Source organism: Rhodofomes roseus, assembly GCF_022264815.1.
Source record: "Rhodofomes roseus strain CIRM-BRFM 1785 chromosome Unknown C8Q71scaffold_23, whole genome shotgun sequence".
In the NCBI taxonomy this organism is placed as follows: Eukaryota; Fungi; Basidiomycota; class Agaricomycetes; order Polyporales; family Fomitopsidaceae; genus Rhodofomes; species Rhodofomes roseus.
The window spans coordinates 506,873-534,693 of NW_025952979.1; the positions used below are offsets into that span (position 1 = coordinate 506,873).

The window sequence follows — 27,821 nt, forward strand, 5'->3', positions numbered from 1 at the left end:
TCGGACATCCTACACAGCCTCTCATATGAGCAGGAGATCGAGTGCAGAAGCACTGCGTACCAATCAAACTCGAGACGAATCCGATGAACGGCATCCCGACCGTGACGGCGCGCATCCAGGTCAGCTGAAATCGACCCTGCAGCTGCTGCGTTTTGTGCGCATAGCAAGCCAGCAGTCGCCAGACCGCATATTACTTGCCAGTCCATGCCAGTCCAATCAGTGTGCGCTTTATCAGATTGGAGGAGGAGGAGGAGCCTTGAGATCGCGCGATGTTCTGAAGGCGCGGCATACGGGATGGAACGCAACGACTTCCGCTGGGACATGCATGGTGTTAGATGCTGTAAAAGTCCGTTGTCAAAGGGAAGATGCAAGCGGCGAGGAAGGGCGGCGCGTACCATGGAAGTTACTTCGCAGCCAGGTACCCGTCTGGTACTCACTCACTCGACTCCATCTCTCGACTTTGCTCAGATATACTGCTCTCGACTTCACCCTTGACCTCGCGCAGCTCCCTCGCTGCTCGTCGGTACCGAAACTCAGGACCGCGCGGAGAAGGGATGGCGAGGTCGATTCGAGATAGGCGGCTTAGCCATGTGAGTTCACCGCGTAGGCCGGCCGTGCGGAGGTACCGCGGAAGGACAGAGATGAGAGGGAAACGCGTTTACCAGACCGACCGCTCTTAATTCGCCGATCCCCAAGCAGATGACTTTGATATGATTTGCACTAGTGTCGATGGGCTATGGAGGATTACACGCATATGGCTATGGGAGGGTATACCAGTAGTAGTAATCTGATTCTGAACATCAGTTCTGGGTTCCGGGCCGAGAAGGTAAGACGCACACCGAGTGAGAGTCGTCAGTCGTACGCCCGCGGGCGCGAATTAGTGGGAGAAAACGAAGGGATGGGGGACGGGAGGGGTGCAAGACACGAACTGTCAACCCTTCGCACACATAGTACACCGAACCGAAGCGAGACGAGAGACGGGACGAGCGAGCCAAGAGAGGACAGACCGGACAAGGGGCCCAGGGGCGCATAGGGTGATTAGGATGGGGGCATACAGTAGGGCGTGAAAGGAGCGTCTGTCCGCGCGTCAGACCGCGTTGCGTTATACACCAAGACCAAGATCGAAAGCATGAACATCACCGGCGTCGCAAGTCGTAAGCGTCCAGCCAAGGCATCACGCCCGCCCCGATACCACGGGCATGACCGGCGGCGTACTCGCGTTCAGCGCCTCGAGCCGCTCCTCGAGCCCCCTCCCCAGCCCCTCGCGCTCCCACTCCCCGCCGACGTCGTCCACGATCTGGCTCGCGGTGTCTCGCTCCATGACGCTAGCAGCGTGCACGCTGCCCGCACTGGAGCTCGCGGCGTACAGCGCCTGCGGGAGGCCGATGACGCTGGGCAGGTGCGGAGGCTCGTTCGTGAGGACGGAGGACAGCGGGACAGTGGCGGAGGGTGTAGAGGAGAGGAGATCCATGTAGGAGAGGAAAGACAGGCGCTTGGCTGCCGCCTTGGGCGACGGCGGGTGCGAGACGAGCGGGGCAGGGATGGTGATGGTCGTTGGCTGGGGTGCGGCGGGTGAGGTCGGTGCAGGAGAGGTAGGAAGCGAGTGCAGAGGGTGCGCGTGGTGCGTCGCGGTCGTCGGCGACGATGCCTCTGAATTTGCCTCTGAGGGCATGACAGACGCGGCGGCAGAGTAGTATGCAGACGTCGGGGTTGCGGGCACGGTTGGCAGAGGCGCGATCGGGGCGGAGCTCTGCGCCTGCGTCTGGATAATCGGGCGCGACGACAGGCTGCCCTGCTGAAGCGGACTGGTGGTGTACGTCGGGCTCGTGCTGAACAGCAAGCTGGTGCGCCTGCCAGGACTGATGCCCGTCGGGCTCGGACTACGGCTGCTCAGGCGGCTGCTTGGACTGGCGAGCCCACTGCGGTAGCCGCTGTCGGGCGGGGCGGGGGTGATGATGGAGACGGCATCAAAGTCGTCGTACTGGGAATCGGGCGCAGCGAGGATGGCCGCAGCGCTGTCGAGGACCGACGGCACAGACTGCTCGAGCTGCTCGGTGTACCTGCCGCGCGAGACGCGGTGCGGGTCGGCGGTGGGCGAGAGGGCGGCGGGTGTGATTGGCTCGATGTCGCGCTCAAAGATGGCGGAGGATGAGGAGTGTCTGGACGATTGTCAGCGTCGCCAGTAGCATCGAACTGGAGTACATACACGGAGGTTGGCGACGAGGGAATGGACGCAGGCGAGCGGGAGCCGACGCGGTGTGTGCGGAGATGTTGCGAATTCCGGTTCGAGACCTTGCGCTCGCGCGGGCTGGCGAGATTTGAGCTGGATGTGATGTGTCGCAGGTCGGTGGGTGACAGGCTGCTGGACATTGCGAAGTCTGCGGGGGTTGAGTCTTGCTTTGCGGGGGAGCGGGGGAGGGAGGACGGGTCGGGGATGGAGGAGGACATGACGGCGGTGGAGGTCGAGGAGCTGGGGGCGCCCGGCTCGGTCCAACCGGCCGTCACCGACCCTTTTCCACGCACAAGCCTATCCCGTCACTAACCCGAATACACTCAGACACAATGCTGTGGGCAGAAATTATAGTAAGTAATGATATGTCGCGCCACCACCTCCTCCATTCTCCTCGAAACTATCCGTGCACATCCTACACACTCTTCAAGCGATGCACCACCCCTGTCATGATTCACCTGTAACTTGAGCTGGCGGCTCTGTTGTGTATCGCCGTCGCCTCCATCTCCTCATGATCGCAATACAGCCAGTCCCTGTACAATAATGCGACGATCAGGTTCTGTGTGCAACCGTCAATGTTGACAGGGGGATGACAAGGTTAGATACGCCTTCTCAATACCCCAGAATCTTCCATCAGTATTACTTAGTTGACTCCGGGCTGCGAAACCGACTGAGAAGACCAGATTAGGTCCGTAGTACCGTGAATCACGAAGCCTTGAACGTCCAGGTGAGCGGCTATACTCTGTAGGAAGGGCAATTACTGACATATGTTCGCTCCAAGTTAGCTCTCGACAACGCGATCCTCCCTCAATTCATGAGATGCGCATTGATTGTGTTCATCTCCGAGCAGATGCAGATGGCCTGTCAGGCTGCAGAGGACATGTTTGTCGATCAGATGAGTCGGAATTGGTAGCATATGCATCTTGCAGAGTTGTTTGCAGACATCGCCTCCATGACGGTTCAGGGGAGCCGTTTCAACGACCACGGTGACCGTCATCTTATCACACCTTGAACCACTGAGCTCATTCTCGCATCGTCGGTGGGTTACAGTCACTTGCGATTGCCCGGATTCAACGACAACGACTTGTGTCCTCCGTTCGTCAGCAACATGACCTAACACAGCTGGGTTACAGAGACCTCCAATTCCCCACTCAAACGCTACGCATCCCCGATTATCTGCAGTGACGCCTCGAGCAATGAGCTGACTATCGCTTTACACCTCCGGAAGGTCTCCGCGGAGCCCGTACTGAGCAGTGAGCATCGAAGGAGATCGGGTATAGTACATTTGTCCAAACCCCTTCCTCAGCGTGGTCTTCAATTGTGACTCCTAACCCCACGACCTGTAATGTTGCTCCTCTCGTGCATAAACCACACTGACGGCGAGGACGGCCATCCACGAGCTATGCGGAGGCCGCCCCTCTCTTTGTCCGCGGACACCCATCGCAAGTCAATACTTACACTCACAGCCATCGAGCAGATCCCTCCTCGGAACCCAACACAGCACGGATACTTATAGCATGCACGCGGCCGTCAGTCAACTTCATCCAGCGATCTGTATGACCGCGCTCTCGCTCAGCCGTTCTTTCCCATCGATTGTAACACCCAGCCAGCACCCTAGCGCGACTCTACCGTCGCACGCACGCACCGCGCATACAGTCTGAGTACGCACGCACACTGCTGGTCGGGCCGCCGGGTACCATCCATCGGAGACTCACGAAATCCTCGGCGAGCCGGCGGAAGGCCTCCACGCTCCCTGGCGTATTCCCAGGGAAGGTCAGATGACGGACAGGGACTAGGACTAGGGGCGACCGGGAGGCCGAGCTGGGGCCGAGGGAGCTGGAGTGGATCCAATACAAGAACGCAGTGTGGGTGCGCTGCGAGCTGATCATCGCTCAACGTCCGCCATCGTCTAGCGCTTCGCAAGGTGAGATCCACGCAAGGACCTACACAGAGGACTCCTGATCCAGCAACCTCACTCATACAACCCACCCCGACATCCTCGTCCACATCAACAAGTCATATGGCTACGCTCCCAGACACGGACGTCATCCTCTTCTACGACATCCCCAGCAGCACGCCCAGCACCGCCTGGTCGCCCAACACCTGGAAGACCCGGTCAGCGCCTCCCCGTCTCCCCCACAACGCCGCTCACAGTACAGTGCATGACCCCCAGGTACGCGCTGAACCTCAAGCGGCTCCCGTACCACACGGTATGGGTCGAGTACCCCGACATCGCGGCGCTCCTCCAGTCCTTCGGCCACGCGCCGACCGAGCCGGGCACGCCCACGCCCTACACGCTCCCCGCGATATTCGACCCGCGCACGCAGCGCTTCGTCGCCGAGAGCGCCCGCATCGCCGCGTACCTCGACGACACGTACCCCGACACCCCCGCGCTGTCCCCAAAACCCTTGCGCCCATTCCAGGTGCGCACTCGCTCGTCCACCGCTCATCCTGCACGCATACAGCTGACACGCACGCGCGCCCGCACCCTGCCAGGCCGCCTTCCAACACGCCTTCGCGACGACGGTCCAGCCCCCGATCCTCCCCCTCTTCCTCCCGCGCACGCACCCCCTCCTCCAGCCCGCCTCCCAGCCCTACTTCCGGCGCACCCGCGAGCACATGTTCCGCGCCGCGCTGGAGGAGATCTGCCCCCCGCCCGCGCACGCGCAGCAGTGGGCCGCGATCGAGCGCGCGTTCGGCGTCGCCGCGGGGTGGCTCGACGCAGCGGGCGACGGGCTGGACGCGGGCGACGCGCGGGCGACCTTGATCGGCGAGGGGAAGCTGACGCATGCGGATCTGAGCGTGGCGGGGTGGCTGGTCTGGATGCGGATCGTGGCGGGGCGAGAGAGCGCGGAGTGGCGGGCGGTGGAGGGCTGGCACGGGGGGCGGTGGAAGAAGCTGCTGGACGTCGTCGAGCCCTGGTCCGACTGCAGTCGGTGAGATGAGATGACCGTTGATCAGACAATAGGCCCGCTCAGACTGAACGGGTAAGGGTACGGGCAAGGGCAACGTCACGGGACGTACCCGGGCGGCTCAGCCACGGCTGCCACGCAGCCACCGCACTAGGGTTAGCGGCGGGTGGCTGCTAACCCTAGCCTTTTTCTCGCGGGCTTCTAACCATGGCAATAATTGTGGTCTCGAGTCTCAGAATAATTTACTTACATCACGGCCTTTCGGTGGCACAGGGCCTGCCTTGGATGGGTGTATCCACAGATATCCGCCGTGAGAATGGATGGTGTTCCCACCCCAAGACATCCATCGCCTGCTCGTGATCGTCCCACGAAGTGCCCGGGTCACAGTCAGTCACGGCTAAGTCACAAAGTAGTAACGAGCTCGTAACGGTTGATTGAGGCAGAGCAAAGCGCACGCCGTTGCACACTGAGTACATACTGAGTGCTGAACACGCAGCTCTCGCGAACAAGACTCGGGACAGCGGACCTGTCCACGACGCTTTTCATCTGCCACAGCCATTATTCAGCCACGACCAGCATATCCATCCACGCAATGCGACACGTTGGGACTCGGACTACCGCCTCAGGCTCCTTATGTCGTCTCACGCGCTCCGGGAAGTGATCGACTCAGATTCGGGACCTTAAGCTCAACGCAATGAAACTGACACCGCAAGAGTGGTCTCTCTCAACGAATTTGCGAGACATGTTAGTGTGCATGCATTTCGTAGACTTCTGACGCCGCGTCTCCCTGACTGTTGTGCACGGAATATCCACGAGCTAGTTCAACGATTTCAGCAGAACAACATCCCACTCATCATTGACGTCTTTCCCGCATTTGCAGGGCCAGCTTCAACGCGACCTCATCACTATGGTCAATCTACCAACATTACCTAATGTTTGTCGTGTTGCCGCGCACGCAGGCTATCTGGTGTCGCGCAGATACTTCTCACGCTTGTTTGTGGAGTGCGATGCGTATACTACGGCTATAGGTGTGTACTTATTACATTCATACTCAACGAAACACTGATTCTCTGCACGTAGTCATGTGCCCTGACTGCAAACTTCATTGGTTTGTTCAACATCAGTGGCCGGTTGATGCTATCGAGATGGTTCGCAGGCGGGCTATTGATAACTAACATCGAAGGTTCAAGCCGCCGCTTTCCACGCAAAATCAACCACTGGTAGGACAATCAGGCAGTTCAACGGTTCCGACTGTGGCCAACAACATTGTAAGTGCCGTTACCAAGGTTGTCCACAGTCACTCATAGATCGCGGCCATTTTGTCACAGGGCGTGAATCGCTGGCAATTCATTAGTATGCCCGCGCGACACGTCGGTACTGGAGTACTGGAACAAGGAGCTCGCGGTGACGCCAGGCTTAGCGAAGATAGGCCTTGCATATGCTTCCGCGCCCGGTGAGTTTCAACATCTGACTTGTGAGTCGATGTACTGAAAAAGAGCGCGCTCCACTAACAACCACAGCCGACGCAGAGCTCGCGTTTTCCGAAGGCCGCAACCAGGTCGCTTGGAACCAACGCGCCATGTCTTCACAGACGTTTCGTGCGAAGATGAGCCTCGGCGCATGGGCCGATGCCCCATGGTTCGATTACAATGTCGCCGAAGACATAATATTGCTCATTTAGCGCCCTCTGCGCCCTCTGCGACGGTCTCTGTCGGAGGAGCCATTGTCATGAACTCTGCACCATTCAAACTTGAAGGAGCAGGAGAGTGTAGAATATGATTATATATAAATTTCTGTACCCTTCTTCGAAGTAGCTCTACATACATCGCTATCTAATCACGCCGGACTGGGCCCACTCCTGTACCAAACGGCCTATGCTCGAAGAATGTTGAGTTGCGGCGACGACGACTTAAGCAAGGCCGACACTGGGCGTGACGGCGGGTCTTACGAGCGCAGCCTTACGTGATGTCACACCCAGACGAGCGTGGGTATGGATGGTTTATCCGTGGATGGTTTTCCCATGGATGCGTGGATGCATCCGGATGACATCCAAGGCAGGCCCTGCGGTGGCACTACGAGTCCGGTCGCACACTTATACATGATTTTGACTTCTATCTTACTGTAGTGATTACCCTACAGACCAATGTCAGCCTGCCGAAACACTGCCAAAATAACACTTGCCTAAATCGGGTAAATGTAACCGTAAAAAGGAACCACTCCCCTTGCAGAGACTGAGATAATTACTGGGTATGTTATTGTGATTGCAGACGCTCTGACTCGCTATCCACACCGTCTGTATTCTCTGGTTTGTACGTATGCCTTAAATGAAAGGGATAACTGAGAGGTAGGTTACAGGCGCTGGAGAGAAAGGCTAGGGTTGGCAGCCACCCGCCGCTAACCCTAGTGCGGTGGCTGCAGAAAGTCCGATCCACGGGGAGAGCCGTTGCGTGCAACGCGTTGCGCGCAACGCGCAACGTCACGCAAGTCACGGTGTGGCTCCCCTGTGGCCTAAGCGGCGCCCGGGCCAACGGTACACGAATCTTTTCAACCTTGGGCTACAAGGGATTGTTGGAGGTTATACTGAGAGGTGTATCCTCTAGTAGAACGAATGTCGCCTCTGTGTGCGTAGTTCGAGTGCTTACTCGATGCACCGCGGCCCGCCACCGCATACTTACGTAATCTCCCGGTAGATACATCGCGGCCACCGGCCACGGCGGTGGCGACTGTTGGCGACTCAGAGACTAGAGTCGGTCCCCGCAATCCCAATTGAGCTAAAAACTGGAATGTAAACCCGATTATATAGGAGCTATCACACATCTAAACGATGTTCAGAAAACAGCTGTAAGTATGTTTGGAACGGACCGCGTCACAAGGCACCCGCCACATGCCCCGATTAGGCAAGTGGTCGGTCAACGGTAATAAGTTAGTCGGAATCTATGTACAAGTAGACGTCAGCTAGCCGTGCAGTATTCACCAGCCAATCCTATGACTTCTCAAATAGTGCAGCTCTCTACTTAATTCTCATCGCTGCGGCGGCGCCGAGGCTGGACGAGCACATAAGCAACTGTCTGAAAGTGTATGTCACAGCGTGATGTGTGTGACTGTTGCACGTTGCGCGTTGCGCGTTGCGCGTTGCACGCAACGCCCCTCCCAGTCGATCGGACGTTCTCGGTGGCTGCGTGGCAGCCGTGGCTGAGCCGCCCGGGTACGTCCCGTGACGTTGCCCTTGCCCGTACCCGTACCCTTACCCGTTCAGTCTGAGCGGGCCTAATGTGTGGATGAATCGGCCGGAGACTGGGCTATAATGCATGCGACCACCGTCGACTGTGTCGGCGCACGCTCTTGCATGTACACTGCGTTCCGCGTCTCTTCGCTACCATCCACCTTGCCGCCATTAAGAACGTCGAGGGCGACCATAACGTCCTCATATCAGAAAGCATCAGTTTCCGTCGTCGCTATGTTGTACGGTATCAAGGGAAGTACTCACGGCGCTGCAGAGAACGCCCTTGTACGGTCCGCGCCAAGTAGCACTCGACCTCGTATGCGCGTCCCGAATGCGTCGGAGAACGCGGTCAAGACTCGGCGGACACTGCACTAACAGCGCGGAATGACTGGAACGCATCGTGACGACGACAAGGAAATGGGACGACGTACGCTAGGCCTGTCTCGTTCACATCCAGCGATCACCGAAGGTAGCGAAGTGCTGCCCGCGCCACGACGAGTGCCTCGCTGCTGTCAGCCTCGAGTGACGCCCGCGGTCCTGTGGAGGCCATCTCAGAGCTCACAACCACACGTGGGGACGTTCGTGACGCTGAACGTCGAATACCCACATGCGCATCGACTCGCCCGACAGTCCGAGCCTGCATCGAGGGACGCAGAACAGCGTGGTCCTAGATCTTCACCAGGCGAGGCAACCGTGCCAGTGGCGTGCAGAGCCTCCCTGGTCTCGACGGCGCGCACCGCGTGAGCGTCGAACGTACATAGCCAAAGGGCTCGTCGGCTTGCAGAGGGGGCACTGAAAGACGGGCCGTATGTCCCTCGCAGGCAGGTCGTCGACGCCGAACCCCGGGCAGCGCGCGGCAGGGCAACGCGAGTGTGAGCGGCCGTAGCGAGAGCCCCTGGGCAGATGGAGGACGCGTGCCACAACGCGGGCGAGAGTGCGAGCAGGGCGGTCGAGGAGAGTCGTGTGCGGCAAGGCGCGTCCGTAGCCCAGAACGAAGCGACCAGGGGAAAAGACGGCGGGGGCTGCGCGCGGCGACAAGGACGGCACCACGCGTACGCACCACGTCGCATGCTCGCGGTGACCTGGCGGTGCGGCGCTCTCGGCTGCTACTGTGCTTGTAGACGGGTGGCAGGCGAGAAGACCGCACCGTCACGGCCGTATACGCGGATGGCAGGCGAGGGAAGCCGCGGGCGGGCGAGGGGGACACGGCGGGGGCGAGGAGGGAGAGGATGGGATGCGGAGACGCACCGCACAGGGAGCGAGTACCTAGCCATATACGACGCGCTGTTCGTGAATGGAGTGGCGGACGTCCGAGTACGAGCGACGAACTGTGCGTCCCGCTGCGTGCTACGTCGTACGCTGTACGGCGTCGGGCATCCTGGGACTGCATGCAGACGCTGGCGGTGCGGGATACGCGCGGACCGTGACAGGTGCGCTGGGCACGGGCTGGGGAGGCCGGGCAGGACATGCGGGTCGGGTCAGGCGGGGAGTGTTCGAGGGCGGGACGCGATGGCCGTTGAGCGGGCGACGGTTGCGCGGCGAAGGGCGGCCGAGCTCGGGAGCAGCGCGCCGCCACAGGCACAGCGGCACGCGACGTCGATGATCTGTGCGCTGGGAGGGCGCCGTCGCCGTGGAGGCTCGTGGGCGCGGGCGCGAGGCGGGGGCTGGGCGGGACGCGGCGGGCTCGGCACGCCCGATCGGGGCACGCGTTAATGAAGAGATAGGCGCGGGTGTGAACGCGGGGATGACGCGCCGTGGCCTCACACGATAAGGACGAGCACGGCGGCGGCCTCTCGCTGCCCCTCGCTGCCCGCTGCCCCTCGCTGCCCGCTGCGTCTCCCCCGTCCGCAGCGATGTCGTCCTCAGGGTCCGGCTCCGACTCGAGCCACGACGCACGCCGCTCAGGTGCGCACACCGCCACTCATCGAACTCTGATAGGCTCACGCGCCCGCAGATCGCCTGCTTCCCAGCAGCGAAGACACCAACGCCGTCCCCTCCACCGCCTCCGCCTCCCGCTCCCCGTCCCCGTCCCCGCCCCCCGCCGCAGCCCGCACCCGCCTCCTCTCCGACGACTCCGCCTCCCTTCAGAACGTCGCGCGATCTCATGGTGCGTCGTTCGCCAGCATTGTCATGTCCGTCGCCGACGCCTCGTCCTCGCGCACGTCGCTTCCCTAGTCCCGACGGTCGTCCGAGTGCGCCTAGCCGTTTGGTCTACTCTGCGTCTCTCGCAGCTGCCTCGCTAGCGTGGTACGTGTCGTCGTGGCTTGCCGTGTCCCGTGTATCTGTGCGGTGGGATGCTCTGATGAGTCCCGCCCTCATCGCTGCTGATCCTTTTGCAGTGCGTTGGACGCGTGCGGGGCTGCTTAACGGCGGGTGCTGTTGCTTATGCTACGTCGCTCTCGTTGGCATCTTCCCCACTTTCTCTCGACGACGTTTCGGGCATCGTGCTCGTCCTTGTCCCTCGTGTGTGCGTACGGCGGTGCAGGATTGCCTCGGTGACTCGCGCTGTTGGGTTATGTGTTCCTCCTGCGGCCCGTCTGTGATTGTTGCACCAATCCGGGAACGTCAAAACCTGCGGCATTTACGAAAGTTTCGTTGAAACTTTCACTGAAACTTTCGTAACGAAACTTTCAAACGTTCGGACGACAACTTTTTAAATTCTGAAGTCGTTCTGAAAAGAATGAAAGTTTCATGTTATCGCCTACACATGTTTATCAATCTATCGTATTCTCAATCTATCGTATTCTCAATCTATCGTCGCAAGAGCGAGAACTGTGAAGGACGAACGGTACAGTATGCTGTAAGTTGAACGATATATAAAGACGCAGGGCAGCCGGTGACGTCTCTGCATGCCCACTGGTGCTTTGGGCGATCCCCTGCTTGTGTGCCGCCGTTGCGCTCGTCCCTTATCCACAGTCCTTACCGTAAATCTTGGGTCTGCTACCCCTTCCAATCGTGGCCGCATTCAGCGTCGTGTATGCCTCCATCCCATGCTGATCGCAATCCGCTGCTGACGTAATACCCACAGTGTCTGACTTCGTCGTGTCCTGTTACCGTATTTTACACACCTCCTCCTGTCTCGTGTCGCTCAGCTTTTGTCGAAGCACAAGATATCGTCAATCGCATCAATAGGGATCCGAAGGTCATCAAACTTTATCTCCCCGACGGACCTCTTCCACCCTGGTATCGCAGCGGGTATTCCGACTCGGGCACTCCCTCAGGCTGGGCACGTGGAGGTGGATCTGCTGGGAGGGACGTGGCTCAGATGAGAGGTACGTGTGGTCTACACACATGGTATCGATTTATGATGCTTATCTTTGATGCTTTCAGGTGGCTCGGTGCTATGTACGCACTGTAGGCTTCCTGCGAACCAGAGCTGCAAGAGGGTCAGTTGCAAGTCCTGCTGCATCGCAGCATCCGAGCGTGCGGAAGCTTCCGGTATGCCCGCACCACGATGTGCGCCACACTCGATTCGTTCGAACACGAAGACCGCGCGTACCGCCAGCGCTTCCAGGCCCCCTGCGTCGCAGCCGTCTTTGGGCCCATACGTCACCCCACCTACGTCCTTGGAGCATGATTCTTCCTCGCACCCGGGCACGGGTTCAGCATCCTCGCAGTCTGGTGCCAGTGCTTTAGATTCGTCCGAACATCACGTGCAGCTGGGCATCACTTCTCCGTCTTCGCTGCCTACCGGTACGGCAGCATCCTCGTCCTCTCAGGAGACTTCGGCTGGCCCAGATCCTACATCGCTTACAACCACGAGGAGCTCCGAACCCTCACCCCACATTCGAGGCCAGTACGCACAGCCTGTGCGGCTGTGGAAGGACATGCCCCTCGATTGGCTGTCTGCGCGCCAGCAGGTACACAGCAAATGGCAGAGCGAGGGAGTACAGCGGAAGGAAAACCTCCAGGAGGCCCAGCAACAACGGCAGCGATCCCTCTCGCTGTTATGCTGGACAAAAGTACGTGCCTAGTAACTTTCGCTCGCATTCCGACTCGGAACTCAATTGGACCTGCTACACAGCGAGATACCGAGGCGGTGGAGTTGTCTCCAGTCGTCGTACACACATACCCTGCATTCCGAATTGCCGACCACGACGACATATTCCAGCTCCTATGTCCATTGCAGAGTGTCGACAAGGCATATGTCCAAGTCTACGACCCCCGGAAGAACCGATGGCCTGTCTCATCAGCCACAAGCTACCGCGACATCGCAACAAACGAGACGACTCTGTTACTCCGTAAGATTGCTTCGCTCTCTGAATCAGCATTTGATACTGCAGGCTATCCAGGCATGGAATCGGCGATGCAGTCGCTCTGTAAAAAGCGCACTGTTGGGTCACTAGACGACCCCGCTGTACCATTCGCACCTGTCGCTAAGCGACCTCGGCTCGCCAGTATGTCGGACCCACTCTTATTTCCCACTGTGCGGCCACACACACACTCATCACCTGGACCTGAGCCTGCTGCGAGGCACAACAGGCATATCTGTACTCGTGTTGCGATGGCCGATTGGAGGGCTCACTCTAGCCCTTCAGCCGAGCCAGACTCGTCTTGTGATCGCACCCTGCCAGCAGTAGACGAGGAGCCAGAGGATGATGAGCTCTCGGCGGCCCATACTACCCCTGTTGCACCCTTGGTCCCTGTCCCGTCCGAGCCACCTGTTACTCGTACTCCCGGGAAGTCATCTCACTCAGGTACGCCGCCTGTCCCCATCCCAGGCTCTCTAGTACTCATTGTAGGTTTGTCATCAGTCAGCGACGAGCCTCTGCAAACAATCCCACGCGGCTTCCAGGTACGGCGATACCTGAATGCCAATGTATCGTTTCCGAAGAGCCTTCCGTTCGAGTCCATCTACAATGGGCTGATCAAGGTCAACACGATGCTATCACAACGGAACCCACCAATCAAGCGTGAAGATGCATGCGCGGCAGTCTGGCCTGCATACGAATGGAAGGGTAAACGAGCGAAAGGGGTCGACGACGCTCGGAACGATCTCGGGCGTGGCGATGCAGATCTGTGGCAGCGCTGCCTCAACACCGAGGAAGCACTCTGGGGCGATTACACACGATACTTGACGGAGCTTGGACGCAGTACATCGAAATCGCTCCGCTTCCCTTGGGACAAAGATGCTGGTCGCCTTTCGCCTCTCGCATCGATCCCTCAGGCGAGTGAGCCTTCAGTTACCCCTCAGGCACATGTCGCCCACTCGCTGCCTCACCTCGACATCGTCCCTCAGGCACACGAGCCTCATTCTATGCCAATCACTGAAATGGACCAACCCTCGTCACGCTCTGTTGATCCCCGGGCAAGTGCTGCTCCCGAACCGCTGCCTTCCGAACCTGCAATCACCGCTGCCGAGTCGCCTCCTTCCGGGACAGCAAGTCCTGCACTGCCCCTGCCACCGCTGGGCGACATCGCTGCTCATGCAAGCGAACATCGGTCTGGGCCAGAAGCCGCAAATGGCCCAGAATCGCTGCCTGCGGGCGTTCCTCAGGTAAGGACACCCTTGTTTCTCTTTAGTCGTCAAGTTGGGGGGAACTTACGCTTCGTTTGTTTGTCACTCAGGCAAGCGATCCAGCAGTCGCTGCTCAAGCAAGTGAGGCCATGCTCGCCCAGGAGGCCATCTCGTTCGCTGCCATATGTTCGCCTCGTGCGGCGAATGCCCAGCTACTAGTATCTGACCTCTCGCTGTTATCGGATACTAATATATACCCGACGTACAACCCAACCCCCCCTTCTTATCGTCCCGAATCGCCTGAGCTGCCGTCGTGGCTTGCCGATGCCTGGAATCGCCAGACGTTCGGTTTAGAACAGGGTGTCGCCGGTATGACCACTTTCTCAACGGGTATGTGCTTCTCTACCTGGCTATCAGGCAAACACAGCTGACGATGTTCAGACTTTGCGCAATCAGTACCTAGTGGTTCGGTTGAAGCCCTCTTTCGCAATGACAATGCCGGACAATCTGCTGTTAACGACTATACAGGAAGTGAGTAATCTCTATGTTCTATAACGATTTACAGGCGAGTATATACAACCCTTACTACGACACTCCCATAATGCCTACACCCAGAGCTTGTTCATAATGTCGACTACTACTACACGATACCTGCCCATATATCCCCCATGCCCCCAGTACTTCTCCTAGATCGACTTAGTAGTGCTAGCCACTTAGTGCACGGCTTTTACGGCCATACATACACCCACAAATAATCTTACAGCCGGCATAGTAGTCCAGGCCGATGTCCACACAATAAATGGCTGTCGGTTGCTGCACCCCTCGCCACAGCTTGACACACGATCACTGCACCAGCGAAAGAGTGGATGCGAACAGCCATCACAATAGCACCGATACAGCTACTACATACAGCACAGCAAGTGGGAACAATGTTACAGAGCAGCAGCGACAGTTCGTGAGTTCATGCAAGCAACTAGACCACAATATACCACAAAATACGATGTACATTTCTTCCTTCTGAACCACTCGCCATCGTGAGATTTGTTCGCCTCGGCCACGTCGACCCATCCAGCAGGTCGGCATCTGCGCCCGCATCTGCGTCGACCTCCGCGTCGACGTCGGCACCAGCACCAGCACCAGCATACATGTCCTCGGAGCGTGAGTCGCCACCGCTCGCCCGTGGGCCGCCAGGGCCTCTCGGGAATCCTATGGCGGACAGGGCGGCGACGTTCTGGACGCCGTTCAACAGCGGCGTGATGCTGGGCTAGCTGCTGCGGCCAGTCGGGCGATGTTTGCTCTGCGGCACTCGTCCGGCGGGGCTCTGCGCGCAGGAGCACTTGGGCCGCAAGACCCGGTCTCGCTCCATCTCGTAAGCGCCGTTGCCATCGCCAACGGGTGCACCGGGCAGTGTGACGATGTACGGCAATGCCGGAGGCGATCACTGGGATCCCAAGTGGGCAGAGAGCCACGACGCACCTCCAGAGCGGGAGTGCAGCACGGCGAGGTAATCGCGGCCGATGGGCGACTGGGAGTGGTGACGCACGCGCGGCATGGACATTTGCTGCGATGGGTGATGGGTGAGTGACTGAGAGTGCAGGCGGCCTGTTGGGACGCCCTGGCGATCATGGCCATCGCCAGCCGTGGCCTCGAGAATCATTTCATCCACGCTCATGAAGCTCTCACGGCTGCGGGAGCGGGAGTGTGGCAACCGTGAGCGACCACGACGGCGAGCGTGTCGCTCATGGCGGGTCGGACGGCCAGAAGCATCGGCATAAGTATCTCCGGGGACCCATGCTACACCTCGCACTCGTTGATGGTGTTGATCCTCGAGCGGCCGCCCGCAGAAGATCTCCGGGTAGTATTCATCAATCGCGCGCTTGGAGTTGCAGACGGCAGGGACGTACTTGATGACGACGGCGTGGGCGGGGCGCTCGCCCTTCGCAGCCTTCGTGCCCTTGACCACGCCCGGCTCGGGACGCTTGAAGAGCAGGTGGTTCACATTGAGGTGCTGTCGACGACGCTGCTCTTGAACTGCGGCTCCGCGGTGAGGTCGTGCCCGCCGATGTTGCCGAGGTGGTTGTAGGACGCGATGGAGAGCAGCTTGATGCTCGCGTTGACGAGGAACTCAGCGAAGACGAACTTGAGCTTCGTCTGGCCTGACTTGAGGTCGCCGCCACCGGCGAACACCTTGTGGCGCTCCGCGAGAGTTGATTGGCACCCGGGACGAACGGGTTCGGGGGTGCGCCATTCACGAAGGGCTCGCTCTCGAGGATGGCCGCGACGGCAAAGAGCGTCGAGGGCGACGCCTTGATCGAGGTGAGGAGTGTGTCGGCGTCGTTCACACTGGGGATGGTGTCGAAGTGGCGCTCCGTGTTCGCGGTCCAGAAGATGGCGGCGCGGTCGAGCCCGTGCTCGGCCTTGGAGCGGCGGATGTCCGCGCGGAGTTGCTCGAGGTGGGCCAGCTTGTCCATGCCGGATATGGTAGCGTCCGCGCGGGCTTCCTGGTTCGCGGCGATGAAGTTGTAGTAGTAGATAAACGGGGGCGGCTTGCCGCGCGCGGCCATGTGCGGCATGACCTGGCGTTGGAGGTCCCAGTCGCCGAGGACGAGGACGTTCGGGTGCATCATGGAGAGGACATCGGAGACGGGGACGTGGACAGCATTGCCAGCGGACGGGTTGGAGCCGAGGTGGACAGTGCACGCGCGGAAGAGACAGCCGGTGTAGCTGGGCTGGTAGACACCGGTCTTGATCTGCCAGACTATGTTGTGGCAGTTGGCGAGGATCGTGGCGGAGAGTGTGGGGTCATTTGTAGGGTGTCGGACGAGGATGAGGGCGAGCGTGCAAGAGGGATCAAGCGTGGGTTGTTGGCAGATCGAGAGAAGGCGGGGGTGCATAGCATGCATACGGGGGAAGAGCCGGGGTGTATGGCGAACGGACGAGCTTACCGCGGCCGCCCAACATCGCTCTTCCTCTCATCCTATGGTTTTCCACCCCGAGTGCGCGCCATTGTTTCCGCTGTCTCTCCACCATCAATCTGCGCGTGGAGCTGCGTTAGCGGATGGGCGTTTACGAGATAAAAAGGTGCGTACTCAGTCTTCGAGACCTTCCGGGCGATCCGCAGCTTGTACTACTTTGCGGTGGGAGTGACGAGGGTCTCCCGCGACAGTGGCGGTCGCACCCGCCCCGGTGGATGCTGAGGAGAGGTGGCTGGCGGTCGCCTCAAGAGATGGCGGCCCCGGGGAGCGCGAGAGCGCGCCGGCGTAGCCGTAATCGGGTGAGGCCATGAGCTCGCTGTTGAGATGGCCCCAATGGCACATGCCGGCGGAGGGGAAGGTGTCGGCGCGCGGAGTGTCGAGCTGGATTGAGTGATAAGCTGCCACGGGCTACCGCAGAGGCGGCCGGTACCCGCGAGTAGAAGCAGCAGCGGCGTTTCAACCAGGCATGCCATGGTTCGCTGGGCGATGGGCCAACATGGCACGCGAAGACGGACTTGTGCACCGTCTCGCTCGACTTGACATCGCCCCCACCGCGATATGCCTTGTGGCACCCGACGAGCCGCTGGCGCATGTCATGGACGTGTGCTGGGGCACGCCGTTGGCGAAGAACTCGTCTTCGAGGATGGACACGTCGGCGAGGACCGCCGGGGGCAATATCTTAGGGGTGTGGCGCCTTGTTCGGCGCGAGAAGCGCGCAGGCGGCGATGTCGCTGTAGTGCTCTGTGTCTGCGGTCCAGCAGATGGCGAAGCAATGGTTGTCCGCGCGAAGGATGGCGGTGCGGAGCTGCTCGAGGTGGGCCTGCTTGTCCATGCCAGGCACGGCGTTGTTCGCGGGGGGCCCTTGGTTCGTGGGCCGTGGCAATGGTGTTGGGGTAGTAAAGCAGCTGCATAGGACGTTTGTCAGTGTTATTCGCGTTAAAATGAAGTCGTTTGTACATACATATGGTTGTGTAACATCCCCGGTATGTCGGATGTTCGTGCTTGCTGCTCCCTGAGATGCCGTGGAGCTCTGGTACTGCCAGCAGAGCAACCCACCCGGTACGAGCAACTCATCACCCGGCCGCGATGGGCCAAGGCAACCGTGACATCGTACACAGGCAGGCCGATACAAGCAGTACCCAGAGAGACAGCATGAAGTACGTGGGGCGGGCAGGCGGGGCGGGCGGCGGTGTTAGGGAGAGTGTGCAGTGCGCTGCGCAACGCGCGTCCTGCCAGCGCGCCACAGTGACGGTCACGTGACCGAAATAGCTTGGCCGCGTACCTGCGAACAGCGGTACCCTGCCTGCGCGTCCATCTCTCGAGTGTCAGACAAAGTGAGTGCGACATAAAGTATGTTGTATCCTATGGTGACTCATTGTTGTATAGCCAGTGATCGATTTGGTAATACATGGTCCGTCACTCTAGCTACTTGGTATTCTCACTTACCACTCCTGCAGGCCGACACTGCGGTCAAGACCATGTCACTCAAACGGGATTCGCATTCGTGCTCCTTCAGTTCGCTCAACACCGACTCGCACGACTCGAGCCGCGGCGCCGCAGCCCCGAACATGAAGCCCTACTCCAGAAGCAGCCCCGGCGGCGGCACGGGCATGTGCGCGTCGAGCCTGCGTATGGACTCAACCCCTCCATCGCCGCGGGTGCACTGTAACTCGTGCATCGCGACCCCCAGCATGGACACGTGCAGGTACACGCCGACACCCGCCGCATGCAACGCGCGCTGGAGTGCGATAAGCACAGCTGGGCGAGTGCGAGAGGTTATGGCTCGACATGGGACTGAGCCCTGCCAGTACGCCGCCATCCCGCGTGCGCAGCCGTTGGTCGCCGCGACAGCGAGGTGCACGTACGGGGGCGAGCTGAGACGCATCGCATGTGCATCCATGGAGGCGATGCTCGCGCGGCGGGGAACGATGTCGAGTGGGAGAGCATTACTGAAAGCGCGGGGCGAGCGCGGGCTGGACGGTCGGCGCAGGAGCGGCTTCGGGCCCTGCACGGTGGCCTGCGAGTTGCACGAGGGTGTGAAGTCGAGCGGGGTGGGCGAGGTGCTGAGGTGCCGGGAGGACTCGCGCGGTGGAGACGCGTGTGGGGGCATCCGGACTTCACTAAGCGGTGGCAGAGGCCCTGAGTCGAGCGCGACTAGGCCGTGTAACGGAGGAGGCCTGCGCAAACGCTGGCTGTCGCGGCACTCACGGACAGCGACATGGCGAAGACGGCATAGGAAGGGACGGAAAACGGCGTAAGGAGCGAGAAGGCGGCGAACAGACCGGGTCGTTAGGTTATCGTACTCGATACTACACTTGTTGTGCACATTTTTGCTGTGTCGCGGAGCGCGAACGCGATTAGCGGTGGATTGAGGTAGCGGATGATAGGACGGGTAGGGTAGGGCGGATCAGTGGAGAGGAGCCATGACGATGATGTGGATTGCGCCGGGCGCGATGCTGGCGGGGGTCCAGACGAGATATCCCAGCGACGGAGACAACAGTGATGCAATTGAGTATGAGGATGCGTAGAGAGATGAGATATGTATGTCGACAGCGAGGAGAGCAGCAGGGGGAGATACTGTGAGGAATAAGTCAGGTGGCGGCATCGTGAACGCCGTCGGGTATGTCGTCGGGAGGTATCAGCATTCAGGGTATGGAATGCGTAAGGGATGCGATGCAATGAAGTCCGAGGTCCGAATGCGATGCGATGCGACGAGAAGAGACTGAAGGGTAGAGGCGCTACACCTAAGGCCCGTCCTTGCCAGGGAAGAGGAAGAGGCACTTCAGAGGTTGATGTACCTCAACCTCGACCTCGGCGTCCTGCTCCCTTCCGTCGATGATCTTGCGCTCAATGTGCTTCTCCTTCTTCGGGATCTGCAGAATAGGGTAGGTCATGGTATTGTCGGAGTAGCTCCACGAAACACCTAAGGAAGGATCGTCAGCGACCACCGAAACAGTACACGAAAAAATGAACTCACCAGTCGACCTCTTCGTCGGGCTGCTCGACAACGGCCTCATTGCGAGATCCGCCTCAGTCTCGAGGCTGCCTGCAGTCTCCATGCTCGCGTCGCTGTTTTGCCGGCTGAGCAAACTAACTCTCGGCCTCGCTCGAGTCTGACGCAAGCCTCTCGGGGATCCTCTGGCGGCGCCATTCGTGGCGCCGTTCAGGCCCGGGGTGTTGCTCAAAGAGCTACTGTGGTCGTTCGCACGGTGGTTGCTCTGCGGCACCCGTCCCGGCGGGGCTCTGTGCACGGGATCCCTTGGGCCGTGAGACACGGTCTCGCTCCATCTCGTAAACACCATCGCTATCGCCAACGAATACACCAGGCAGCCTGGCGATGTACAGCGGGGTCGGAGGCGATCCCAAGTGGCCGGACGGCGGCGGCGTCAGTTGCATCCTTGCTTCCTCACGATCCCGTTCGTGGTCCCTTTCATGGCGTGAGTACGGCGACGTCATGGACAAGGCGAGACCGAGGTGTCGCAAGGATTGCGAATGCGGGTAGGAGCGGTTGGCAGGGAGGGTATCCGAGCGGTGGAGAGAGCGGTCCAAGAGCACGGGAGATGCAGGGTCTGTAGCCAGAGTGAGTGCTGCGAATATGTCCATGATGGTGTTAATCCACAACAGCTGCACCGCCGAGAGCACAGACGACTCCGACGCCGATGCAACGGCCGAAACAAAGGCCATCACGACGGCCGTGACGTTCGTCGAGAGCTGGAACTGCAAGAACTTGCGCACCGCGCCGTTCACGCAGCGACCCCACATGATCGCCTTCACGATCGACGCGAAGTTGTCGTCCATGAGGATAATGTCGGACGCCTCCTTCGCAACTTCCGTGCCCGCGATACCCATAGAGAAGATGCCGCATTGAAGCGCGATAGAGCATGCCGTGAGTACGTTGTCCCCAGTGCACATCTTCACAGTGACGCCGGCCTTGAAGCAGTCCGCGACAGCTTCACGGACACCTTCTCGCAGAGGGTCCTCCCTTGATCGCAATGGGAGTCAGATCCCGGGCCAAATCTTCGTACTCGACCTAGCATTGAAATCTGAGCGATGCAGAGGGAACGAGTGACCAACTTACCGTGCCATCCGCAGTGTACGACGCACCTGCAGGCGGCCAGGATTCGAAGTCACGATAACACAGTGTGGTCGCCCCCAGCGTCTGGTTTGCGTAGAAGATGGCCGTCCGCGGCACATTATCCCTCGCCAGGGTCATCGATCTCCCTCGTCTCGACGCCGGCCGACCCACTGGCGTCCCCGCCCCGCGTCACGGTGATGTAGCTCGTGCACCTGCGCACGAGGATCTCGCTTGCGCCCTTGAGGTACAAACGGCACCTGCCGTCGCCCAGCTTGACGACGGCGCCCATCACCTTGCGCGAGCTCGAGAACGGGACCATCTGCACGATGTCCACGGCCTCACACGTCTTCTTGTAGTCCGCCCAGCCAAGCTCCTTCGCGAACTTGAGCAGTGCCATCTCCGTCTTGCTCCCGATGAACACCAGTGCGTTCGTATCCGGATCCGTGTCCTCAAAAGCCGCTGAATGGATCGCGGCCACCTCGTTAAAGAGCTCACGCAGCGCCGGATGGAGGAACCTCGTCTGCGTTAGCTCTTACACGCGCCGAGGCGGCCTGCGCATCGCGTGAGGAACCTCCTGTCGCGGCCTTGCCATACGCGTTAACGCGTCGAACCCCGGCCATCGTGCCGAGCGCACGGTTGCTCGACCTCTGGTCTTGAGCTGATGGCGATGGGGCGGCTGCCGGTACCGGGCGCGAGAGGGGCGGAGGCCGAGGGGTGTCGGTACGAGAGTCGAGCACAGGCAGATGGACGCGCCGCGACGCAATACGGGTGGCGGGGCGTATGGGCCGACGCGGTGGGGTATGCAGTCGGCGGACGTGTGCGATGGGTGGGCATGGCAGAGTGATGCGGGAGGCAGCGGCATGGCGCGGCGGCGGGTGCATGCTGCGGGCGATATGGCGTGGCGAGGGATAGTGGTTGGCGGGCGCACAGCGGGCGGGGCACGGTGCGTAATGCCGACGTTATGGGCGGGCTGTGTATGTGCGACGCACAATGCCACTCGCGCCGGGGCGTGGTGCCGAGCGTGTTGAACGGGGGAGGATGGCTGTGCAACATTCGGTGTTCACAGTCCAAAAGACGAAGGCACGTCAAACCCGTGCTTGGCTTTGGAAGTGGCAGGCGTCCGCACAGAGGTGCTCGAGGTGGGTCTGCTTGCCGTTGCCGGGAATGGCGTGGTCCGCGCGAGCCGCCTGGTGCGCACTGATGTAGTCGGGGTAGTAGATCGGCGGGAGCGGCTTGCCGCGCGCGGCCATATGCAGCATGGCGTGGCACTCGTCCATGCGCGCACCGGAGATGTCCCAGCCGCCGCAGACACGGTCGCTCGGGTGCACCATGGGGAGGACGTCGGAGACGCGGACGTGGGCAGTGTTGCCGTTGCCAGTGGACGGGTCGGAGCTGAGGTGGGCGGTGCATGCGTGGAGGAGCGAGAGGGAGTAGCTGGGCTGCTAGATGCCGGTGGTCTTAATGCTGATGTTGTGGCAGTCGGCAGGGTTCATGAGGGACAGTATGGTGCTGTTCGCAGGGCGCGGGCGCATTGGACGGGGGCGGGGGCGGGGGTGCATAGCACTGCCGCAACGGTGGTGGGGCGGTACAGCAGCTGCAAAGGAAATTTGTCAGTGCTATTCAGTGTAAACTGAATTCCTTTGTACATACCAATGGTCGTGTAAGATCTCCGATATTGCGCATGTTCTTGCGAGCTACTCCCTGCGCTGCCATGGGACTCTGGTACTGCCAGCAGAGCGTCCCATCCGGTACGAGCACCCATCACCCGGCCTCCGTTAGGGGCCAAGGCAACCGTGACATCGTACACGGACAAGCCAATACTAGTAGTAGCCCAGAGAGACGGTATTGAGTACAACCAAGGGCTAGCGGGCGGGGCGGGCGACGGCGTTAGGGAGAGCGTGCAGAGCGCTGTGCAACGTGCGTCCTGCCCGCGCCACAGCCACGATCACGTGACTGGAATTGCACGGGCTCGCACCTGCAACGCGGAATGATACCCACTTGCACGTCTATATATCGTGTTGCGGACATCGTGAGTGCGATATAATTTGTAAAGTGGCCTATGGTGACTTACCGTTGTATAGCTGGCTTATCGCTCCTACAGGCCAGCGCGATCAATACGATGGCGACAAAGCGGGAGATATTCCTTCAGCTTGCAGTGCGGCTGGGACAGGATACGCGCGCACTGTCCATCCTAACGCTTTCCTGGAATGACCGCTACCACAAGGAAGCCATAGGTATCCTGGGCGGACACCTGTGTGGCTTGGGTGCGACACCCGAGGCCATTCTCGGCAAAGACCCATTTTCCGGGTTCGTCAGTTTGTGTGCGACGCTCAAAGACGAGATACCTTTGATCGTGGTGGTCACTATGAAGAAAAGGAAGGCAGGGCAGCAGCACTATCGGAAAGTCCACCGGCGATTGGTCGAAGATCTTGGGCTTCGCCGGATGGACAACGATGTCCGGATGGCCAACCTCAGGGCGATCGCGTACGAGACCCGTCTTCCACGGCTTCATATTCCTTACCCCGACCACCGACACTGGGTTTATGAGACCCCCGAGATCGCGGCACTCTGGCGACCTCACATCGAGGCCGGCCCACTGCCAGACAAACGGATGAAACGTCTGCCGATGCTGGCGGAAGACATCTCGCAGCTCGCCCATATCGTTCCCAAGGACAAGAGTGCCATCATCTACGATTGTGCGACTGGGCAAATCGCTGTCGCGGTTATTCGCAATTTCTGCGGTGATCAACAAGTCGTCAATTGGGCAGGAGATGTGATTGGTTTGAATGCGAGCCTGAGGCGCAATGTGCGGGTGAGCCATCCGACATCTATGTGAAATGCACACTCAATAAGTAGATTGATACAGAAGGGAGACCCAGGAACCCTTGTCTGTATCGGCTATACAGCAGGTTCACGATCTAGCCCTTGTTTCGTCTGGACCCGCAACACGCTCAGCAAGAAGCACCCGCCTGAATACCTCAAGTCCCTCGAATGCCGCACGGCATCAGTCTGTTCCCTCTCATTCAATATGATGTGTGGCCGTCTTCCAGATGCCATCACCCAAGACTTTGAGGATTTCCTCGCAGAGCACAATTTTTGTCGGATGGATGGTAATGGCGAAATGGCAGAGAAGGGTAGCACACGTGGGACGTACTGCGTTGAGAAGGCGGGCGAGTTTGTAGAATTTCACAATGCCGAACTCGCTCCGCCCGCTGCATTCATGGGAGCTAACTATGCTCGGTATGTCTCCATGGCACAGTGTATGGGAATGTACTCATGAGATAATAGAGCGATGCATTCCGAACACCAGCCACACAGATATGCGTATTCGTGGACGACAAATCGTAATCTGAACGATGACGAAGGAGGGAATTTCTATGTCGCAAGTTATGGTGTCAAGGTGTGTATGGCACCGAACACTTTCATTGCATGGTGCCCACGGGATGTCCATGGCACGAGCCTGATGAAGCGGGACCCTGGGCGCCCAGATCCTCCATTTGCACAATGGGGTCTGTCAGTCGCTACAAGTTCACGGCTACCAGGGATATGGAAGAAGTACCTTGATGGGATCATCTCAGCTGAACGAGCTGCAAAGGAGTGGGAGGATACACTTGAAGACGATCTCATTGACGACGAGAAGTGATACAATATGTAATATTATACAAAGATTGGCAAATGGTCATTGTACTATGGGATCATGCAGACACGCGGAACACATAAAGGGTCACAACAAACCTCAGGTCGTCGATGCACTCGCCGAGGAGCCACAGCTTGTTGATGCGCGTCGCAGAGGGGGTGTTCCAGATGATAGCGTGTGCGCCCGACGCGAGCACGGCGCGGCGGCCCTTCGGCTGGACGAAACATACAGCAGCAGCAGGGCCTCATGGCCTCGCCCTCAACTGACACACACAGCTGTGTGGTGTCGCACAATAGTGCGGGGTCCAGGTCGGTGCCGTGCAGGTAGACGGAGGCACCCTTAGGGAGGTCCACACGCGCACAAGGTCGCCACCGGGGATGTCCGCGCAGACGATGCGGCGACGGAGCGCGACGGGCGGGGGCGCGCCAGGCGTGCGGAGTTCGCTGAGGATGCGGTCGGTGTGCCGCGCGCGCGGGCATGCCCATGACGCCGTCGCACGCATCCAGGCCGGGGTACCTGTCGAGCTGCAGGTAGGAAGCAGAGTAGCTTCCCCAGCCTCGATGGATCGCCAATCGGCGCAGACATCCAAGAGCGCCTCCGGCCTATCCGCAGCGGCAGAGAATGGAGAAGAAGAGAGGCCCGCGAGCGTGCGGCGGACACTCTCGTGCTGCTCAGGCGTCGTCGGGTCGACGAGGTGCATGCAGAAGTCGAGGGCCTGCTGGAGCTCATCTTCGGAGAGACATGTGCATATCTCGGCGCCACCCTGGATGGCTGTGGAGATACGTGCATTAGTGCGTGAGTAGGGATGTGCGCGGAGTGGGAGACGAACGCACCAGGTCGGAGGAAGGCAAACACCTTATCAAAGTTGTCCTAAGAGACATTGCCCATGTTGTTCGCGGACTGCGAGGGAATGTACTTGTACACACTAAGGACCACGACGAGGCATCTACGTGCCCATCAGTTAGCGCACAGTCCAGACAGCTCGTGTCGAGCGAGTGACGAACCTGGTGTACGAAACCACTATGTGATTGCTATGCCACCTCACCACCTCGACCTCCGCGCAATCCCCACGGACGCTCGCACATATCGATGCAGCTCCCCCGCGCATCAGCGTGCTCAACGAGGAGCCAGCGCGCAGATTCGACTCGGCCCAGCTCGTCGCGAGCTTCGTCAACTGTGCGTCGGGGGCGGAGGACTTTGCTACGCTCGGAGACGCCGCCGGCTGCGATGATGTCGACCGGATTAGGTGGCCCACAGCGAACCTCACCGGCACGTCTCGTCACCTGCAGGACGACATCTTCCATCTCCATCTTCCACCGCTTCGTCTCTGCTTCCCCCGCGCGCCCGTATCCGTGGGCGGGCGGAAGCAGAGCCCGAGGTGCGTGGGCCCGACCTCCCAGATCTCCTTCTTGAGCCTGAGCAGATCGTCGAGGGCGAGGCGCACGTGGCCCTGCTGGCCGGACAACAGATAGAGCAGCAGGAGCATGTACAAAGCCGCGAAGTCCGCCGCGTCCTTCACGTAGCTCGAGATACAGCGTCTCGGGGTATCGTGCGGGCGAGGCGGGCGCGGTGGGGCGTGGCGAGAGGTACGGCGGCTGGGAGCTGGAGCCACGCGGCAGCGGGTTGAAGATGAGGTCGACGAGCCCTGCAGTCACGGCGATGTCGATCTGCGTCCGGCGCGGCAGTTTGGTGAAATGCGAGCAGGGGAGGGTATTGAGAATGAAGGAGTCCTGGCGGGCGGAGAGGTCGCAATGTGCGATACGAAGCCACTCGCGCGTGACGTCCATGCAGAGCCAGCCGCTTTCCTTGCTCTCGTGGAACGTCTTCACCGTATGATATCGCCGATCGTCTGGAAGACACCCGAGGGGTCAAACAAGCCGTGGTCTATCTCCTGCTGGATCAAGTCTGCATCCAGCACGCTCCGGAGGAGGGCCACATGTGCTACATTCTGCTGATACTGTGGATGCAGCGCGGTCGGCTGCACGCACAGGCCGGTCGTCTTGGATATGACCGGCTGAATGATCGACACGAGCACCTCGAGGAGCTCGAGCAGCAGCAGGCGGATGCGCGACGGCGTGCGGACGGTGCAGCGGTTGTCATTCGCGAACGCACAGATAGGGCGGCCGGTCGGGAGGGGCAGCGAGCTGCAGATGCACATACGCTCGCATGGTCGTCCGTGGGCGTCGACGGTGAAGCTGGTACAGCCACACTCGAGCTCGCGCACGATCGCAATACAGTGGTTCTCCGCAGCCACGGTGACGCTCTGCGAGCGTGCGCCGGGCCGGGGGGGGCGAGAAAAGGACGCGGCGGAGGACGCGCGCGAGCGGAGGCCGAGCTGCTTTTGCGCCATGACGATGCCGACGGAGGTGAGCCCATTGTGCAGGGAGGACAAATCATACCTAGCCGGACTGGTCTGTGCACGCCGGTCAGGTCAGTGCGCGTGAAGGAGGCAAAGACGCAGCGAACCGCTGGACATCGGACTAGAAGAGTGAGCGCAGTGGGGGTGTCACTGTGTGCATCCATGGAGGCGATGCGCGGGCGGCGGGCGACTATGTCGTGTGGAAGAGTGGCGGGACGAGCACGGGCCGGACGATCGGCGAGGGAGGGCTTCGAGCGATGCACGACGGCCTGCGAGTCGCACGAGGACGTGAAGTCGAGCGGGGCGAGCGAGGTGCTGAGGCGCCGGGAGGACTCGCGTGCAGTGGGGATGCGCGCGGGGGATCCGAGCTTCGCTGGGAGGCTCTGAGTCGAGCGCGATTAGGCCGTATAACAGAGGAGGCCTGCGCGAACGTTGGTTGTCGCGGCACTCAAGGATCACAGAGCCCGGAGGTGGGCCGTCGAGGCTCATCTGAGGAACATAGTATTGATGCAGCCTCTTGCGCGACTTCGCTGGTGGGTCTTCGGGTGCAGGCTCGTGCTCGGGATCAGGGACACGGTCGGTGCTGGTGCGCGAGATGCGCGTGTAGACGTCGCGCCGGCATCGTATGTACGGGAGCCGGCTTGAGGACTTTCGTCCAGACCGGTGGGAACATACGCATCTTAGCTAGGGCGATCCTTATAATACTCTGCAAACGAACCGCGAGTATGAGCATAGCAGGCTGGCGACCAGAGAAGACATACCTCGCTTGCAATATCCTCTCGCAGTCAACCCCTCCTCAATCTGATCCTCCAGCCCATTGCTCAGCGGCTCTTCTCCCCCGTCATCCTCAAGTGATATCGAAGCCGCAGGTGGCGAGGGCGGCGGCGGTGACGTAGCACGCGGGCGAGCGTCGTAGCGCAGCAAAACGCACAATCGGATGGAAGCGATCGTG

The 27,821-nt window shown here is 60.1% G+C and overlaps 14 protein-coding genes across 14 annotated transcripts; 6 read left to right on the forward strand and 8 right to left on the reverse strand.

The window, feature by feature from the left end:
* Positions 1-1,174: 1,174 nt before the first annotated feature.
* C8Q71DRAFT_714639 (uncharacterized protein) lies at positions 1,175-2,370 on the reverse strand (the record flags this gene model as incomplete). Its single annotated transcript, XM_047920984.1, has 2 exons — positions 1,175-2,159; positions 2,207-2,370. 2 exons carry the CDS (start codon positions 2,368-2,370, stop codon positions 1,175-1,177), a joined length of 1,149 nt encoding a protein of 382 aa, XP_047775136.1.
* A 1,742-nt stretch (positions 2,371-4,112) lies between these two features.
* C8Q71DRAFT_281379 (uncharacterized protein) lies at positions 4,113-5,272 on the forward strand. The gene is made up of 4 exons (XM_047917500.1): positions 4,113-4,154; positions 4,247-4,345; positions 4,404-4,653; positions 4,727-5,272. Exons 2-4 carry the CDS (start codon positions 4,251-4,253, stop codon positions 5,168-5,170), a joined length of 789 nt encoding a protein of 262 aa, XP_047775137.1. The 5' UTR covers positions 4,113-4,154; positions 4,247-4,250; the 3' UTR covers positions 5,171-5,272.
* A 637-nt stretch (positions 5,273-5,909) lies between these two features.
* Positions 5,910-6,352, forward strand: C8Q71DRAFT_281482 (uncharacterized protein). Its single transcript, XM_047917501.1, has 2 exons — positions 5,910-6,170; positions 6,223-6,352. The coding sequence occupies exons 1-2, from the start codon at positions 6,050-6,052 to the stop codon at positions 6,315-6,317; spliced, it is 216 nt and encodes a 71-aa protein (XP_047775138.1). The 5' UTR covers positions 5,910-6,049; the 3' UTR covers positions 6,318-6,352.
* A 303-nt stretch (positions 6,353-6,655) lies between these two features.
* On the forward strand, positions 6,656-6,823 carry C8Q71DRAFT_714660 (uncharacterized protein; the record flags this gene model as incomplete). The annotated part of the gene is made up of 1 exon (XM_047920987.1): positions 6,656-6,823. A coding segment is annotated over one exon (168 nt), but the record flags the coding sequence as incomplete, so codon positions are not given.
* A 4,768-nt stretch (positions 6,824-11,591) lies between these two features.
* On the forward strand, positions 11,592-14,670 carry C8Q71DRAFT_281576 (uncharacterized protein). The gene is made up of 6 exons (XM_047917502.1): positions 11,592-12,327; positions 12,390-13,062; positions 13,120-13,862; positions 13,934-14,213; positions 14,265-14,388; positions 14,439-14,670. Exons 1-5 carry the CDS (start codon positions 11,686-11,688, stop codon positions 14,360-14,362), a joined length of 2,436 nt encoding a protein of 811 aa, XP_047775140.1. The 5' UTR covers positions 11,592-11,685; the 3' UTR covers positions 14,363-14,388; positions 14,439-14,670.
* Positions 14,671-15,261: 591 nt separating this feature from the next.
* Positions 15,262-16,717, reverse strand: C8Q71DRAFT_861377 (uncharacterized protein; the record flags this gene model as incomplete). The annotated part of the gene is made up of 3 exons (XM_047927896.1): positions 15,262-15,792; positions 15,843-16,019; positions 16,076-16,717. 3 exons carry the CDS (start codon positions 16,715-16,717, stop codon positions 15,262-15,264), a joined length of 1,350 nt encoding a protein of 449 aa, XP_047775141.1.
* Positions 16,718-17,477: 760 nt separating this feature from the next.
* Positions 17,478-18,908, reverse strand: C8Q71DRAFT_861379 (uncharacterized protein; the record flags this gene model as incomplete). Its single annotated transcript, XM_047927897.1, has 2 exons — positions 17,478-17,703; positions 18,379-18,908. The coding sequence occupies 2 exons, from the start codon at positions 18,906-18,908 to the stop codon at positions 17,478-17,480; spliced, it is 756 nt and encodes a 251-aa protein (XP_047775142.1).
* Positions 18,909-19,130: 222 nt separating this feature from the next.
* Positions 19,131-19,496, reverse strand: C8Q71DRAFT_281687 (uncharacterized protein). Its single transcript, XM_047917505.1, has one exon. The coding sequence runs from the start codon at positions 19,401-19,403 to the stop codon at positions 19,206-19,208; it is 198 nt and encodes a 65-aa protein (XP_047775143.1). The 5' UTR covers positions 19,404-19,496; the 3' UTR covers positions 19,131-19,205.
* C8Q71DRAFT_281686 (uncharacterized protein) lies at positions 19,497-20,390 on the reverse strand. The gene is made up of 2 exons (XM_047917504.1): positions 19,776-20,390; positions 19,497-19,721 (listed from the first exon to the last, which is right to left on the reverse strand). Exons 1-2 carry the CDS (start codon positions 20,098-20,100, stop codon positions 19,543-19,545), a joined length of 504 nt encoding a protein of 167 aa, XP_047775144.1. The 5' UTR covers positions 20,101-20,390; the 3' UTR covers positions 19,497-19,542.
* C8Q71DRAFT_693498 (uncharacterized protein) lies at positions 20,339-20,656 on the reverse strand (the record flags this gene model as incomplete). The annotated part of the gene is made up of 1 exon (XM_047919888.1): positions 20,339-20,656. A coding segment is annotated over one exon (318 nt), but the record flags the coding sequence as incomplete, so codon positions are not given.
* A 1,302-nt stretch (positions 20,657-21,958) lies between these two features.
* On the reverse strand, positions 21,959-22,586 carry C8Q71DRAFT_861382 (uncharacterized protein; the record flags this gene model as incomplete). Its single annotated transcript, XM_047927898.1, has 2 exons — positions 21,959-22,315; positions 22,524-22,586. The coding sequence occupies 2 exons, from the start codon at positions 22,584-22,586 to the stop codon at positions 21,959-21,961; spliced, it is 420 nt and encodes a 139-aa protein (XP_047775146.1).
* A 216-nt stretch (positions 22,587-22,802) lies between these two features.
* C8Q71DRAFT_281658 (uncharacterized protein) lies at positions 22,803-24,635 on the forward strand. Its single transcript, XM_047917503.1, has 4 exons — positions 22,803-22,902; positions 22,955-23,685; positions 23,740-24,113; positions 24,162-24,635. The coding sequence occupies exons 2-4, from the start codon at positions 22,993-22,995 to the stop codon at positions 24,514-24,516; spliced, it is 1,422 nt and encodes a 473-aa protein (XP_047775147.1). The 5' UTR covers positions 22,803-22,902; positions 22,955-22,992; the 3' UTR covers positions 24,517-24,635.
* Positions 24,569-26,297, reverse strand: C8Q71DRAFT_861384 (uncharacterized protein; the record flags this gene model as incomplete). The annotated part of the gene is made up of 5 exons (XM_047927899.1): positions 24,569-24,724; positions 24,782-25,281; positions 25,344-25,380; positions 25,556-25,732; positions 25,794-26,297. 5 exons carry the CDS (start codon positions 26,295-26,297, stop codon positions 24,569-24,571), a joined length of 1,374 nt encoding a protein of 457 aa, XP_047775148.1.
* Positions 26,095-27,620, forward strand: C8Q71DRAFT_281694 (uncharacterized protein). The gene has a single exon (XM_047917506.1). The coding sequence runs from the start codon at positions 26,447-26,449 to the stop codon at positions 27,254-27,256; it is 810 nt and encodes a 269-aa protein (XP_047775149.1). The 5' UTR covers positions 26,095-26,446; the 3' UTR covers positions 27,257-27,620.
* Positions 27,621-27,821: the final 201 nt, after the last annotated feature.

Excerpts from the sequence above, each read along its gene's own strand:
- C8Q71DRAFT_281379 (XM_047917500.1), top strand. The coding sequence starts at position 4,251 with ATGGCTACGCTCCCAGACACGGACGTCATCCTCTTCTACGACATCCCC. Across the intron at positions 4,346-4,403 it reads CCCAACACCTGGAAGACCCG|GTACGCGCTGAACCTCAAGC; the intron begins GTCAGCGCCTCC and ends CATGACCCCCAG. Across the intron at positions 4,654-4,726 it reads AACCCTTGCGCCCATTCCAG|GCCGCCTTCCAACACGCCTT; the intron begins GTGCGCACTCGC and ends GCACCCTGCCAG.
- C8Q71DRAFT_281482 (XM_047917501.1), top strand. The coding sequence starts at position 6,050 with ATGGTCAATCTACCAACATTACCTAATGTTTGTCGTGTTGCCGCGCAC. Across the intron at positions 6,171-6,222 it reads TGCGTATACTACGGCTATAG|TCATGTGCCCTGACTGCAAA; the intron begins GTGTGTACTTAT and ends CTCTGCACGTAG.
- C8Q71DRAFT_281576 (XM_047917502.1), top strand. The coding sequence starts at position 11,686 with ATGCTTTCAGGTGGCTCGGTGCTATGTACGCACTGTAGGCTTCCTGCG. Across the intron at positions 13,063-13,119 it reads CGGGAAGTCATCTCACTCAG|TCAGCGACGAGCCTCTGCAA; the intron begins GTACGCCGCCTG and ends GTTTGTCATCAG. Across the intron at positions 14,214-14,264 it reads TATGACCACTTTCTCAACGG|ACTTTGCGCAATCAGTACCT; the intron begins GTATGTGCTTCT and ends GACGATGTTCAG.
- C8Q71DRAFT_281687 (XM_047917505.1), bottom strand. The coding sequence starts at position 19,403 with ATGCCGCCACCTGACTTATTCCTCACAGTATCTCCCCCTGCTGCTCTC.
- C8Q71DRAFT_281686 (XM_047917504.1), bottom strand. The coding sequence starts at position 20,100 with ATGGTGTTTACGAGATGGAGCGAGACCGTGTCTCACGGCCCAAGGGAT. Across the intron at positions 19,722-19,775 it reads CCCGACGAAGAGGTCGACTG|GTGTTTCGTGGAGCTACTCC; the intron begins GTGAGTTCATTT and ends ATCCTTCCTTAG.
- C8Q71DRAFT_281658 (XM_047917503.1), top strand. The coding sequence starts at position 22,993 with ATGGCGACAAAGCGGGAGATATTCCTTCAGCTTGCAGTGCGGCTGGGA. Across the intron at positions 23,686-23,739 it reads GCCTGAGGCGCAATGTGCGG|AAGGGAGACCCAGGAACCCT; the intron begins GTGAGCCATCCG and ends AGATTGATACAG. Across the intron at positions 24,114-24,161 it reads ATGGGAGCTAACTATGCTCG|AGCGATGCATTCCGAACACC; the intron begins GTATGTCTCCAT and ends ATGAGATAATAG.
- C8Q71DRAFT_281694 (XM_047917506.1), top strand. The coding sequence starts at position 26,447 with ATGTGCTACATTCTGCTGATACTGTGGATGCAGCGCGGTCGGCTGCAC.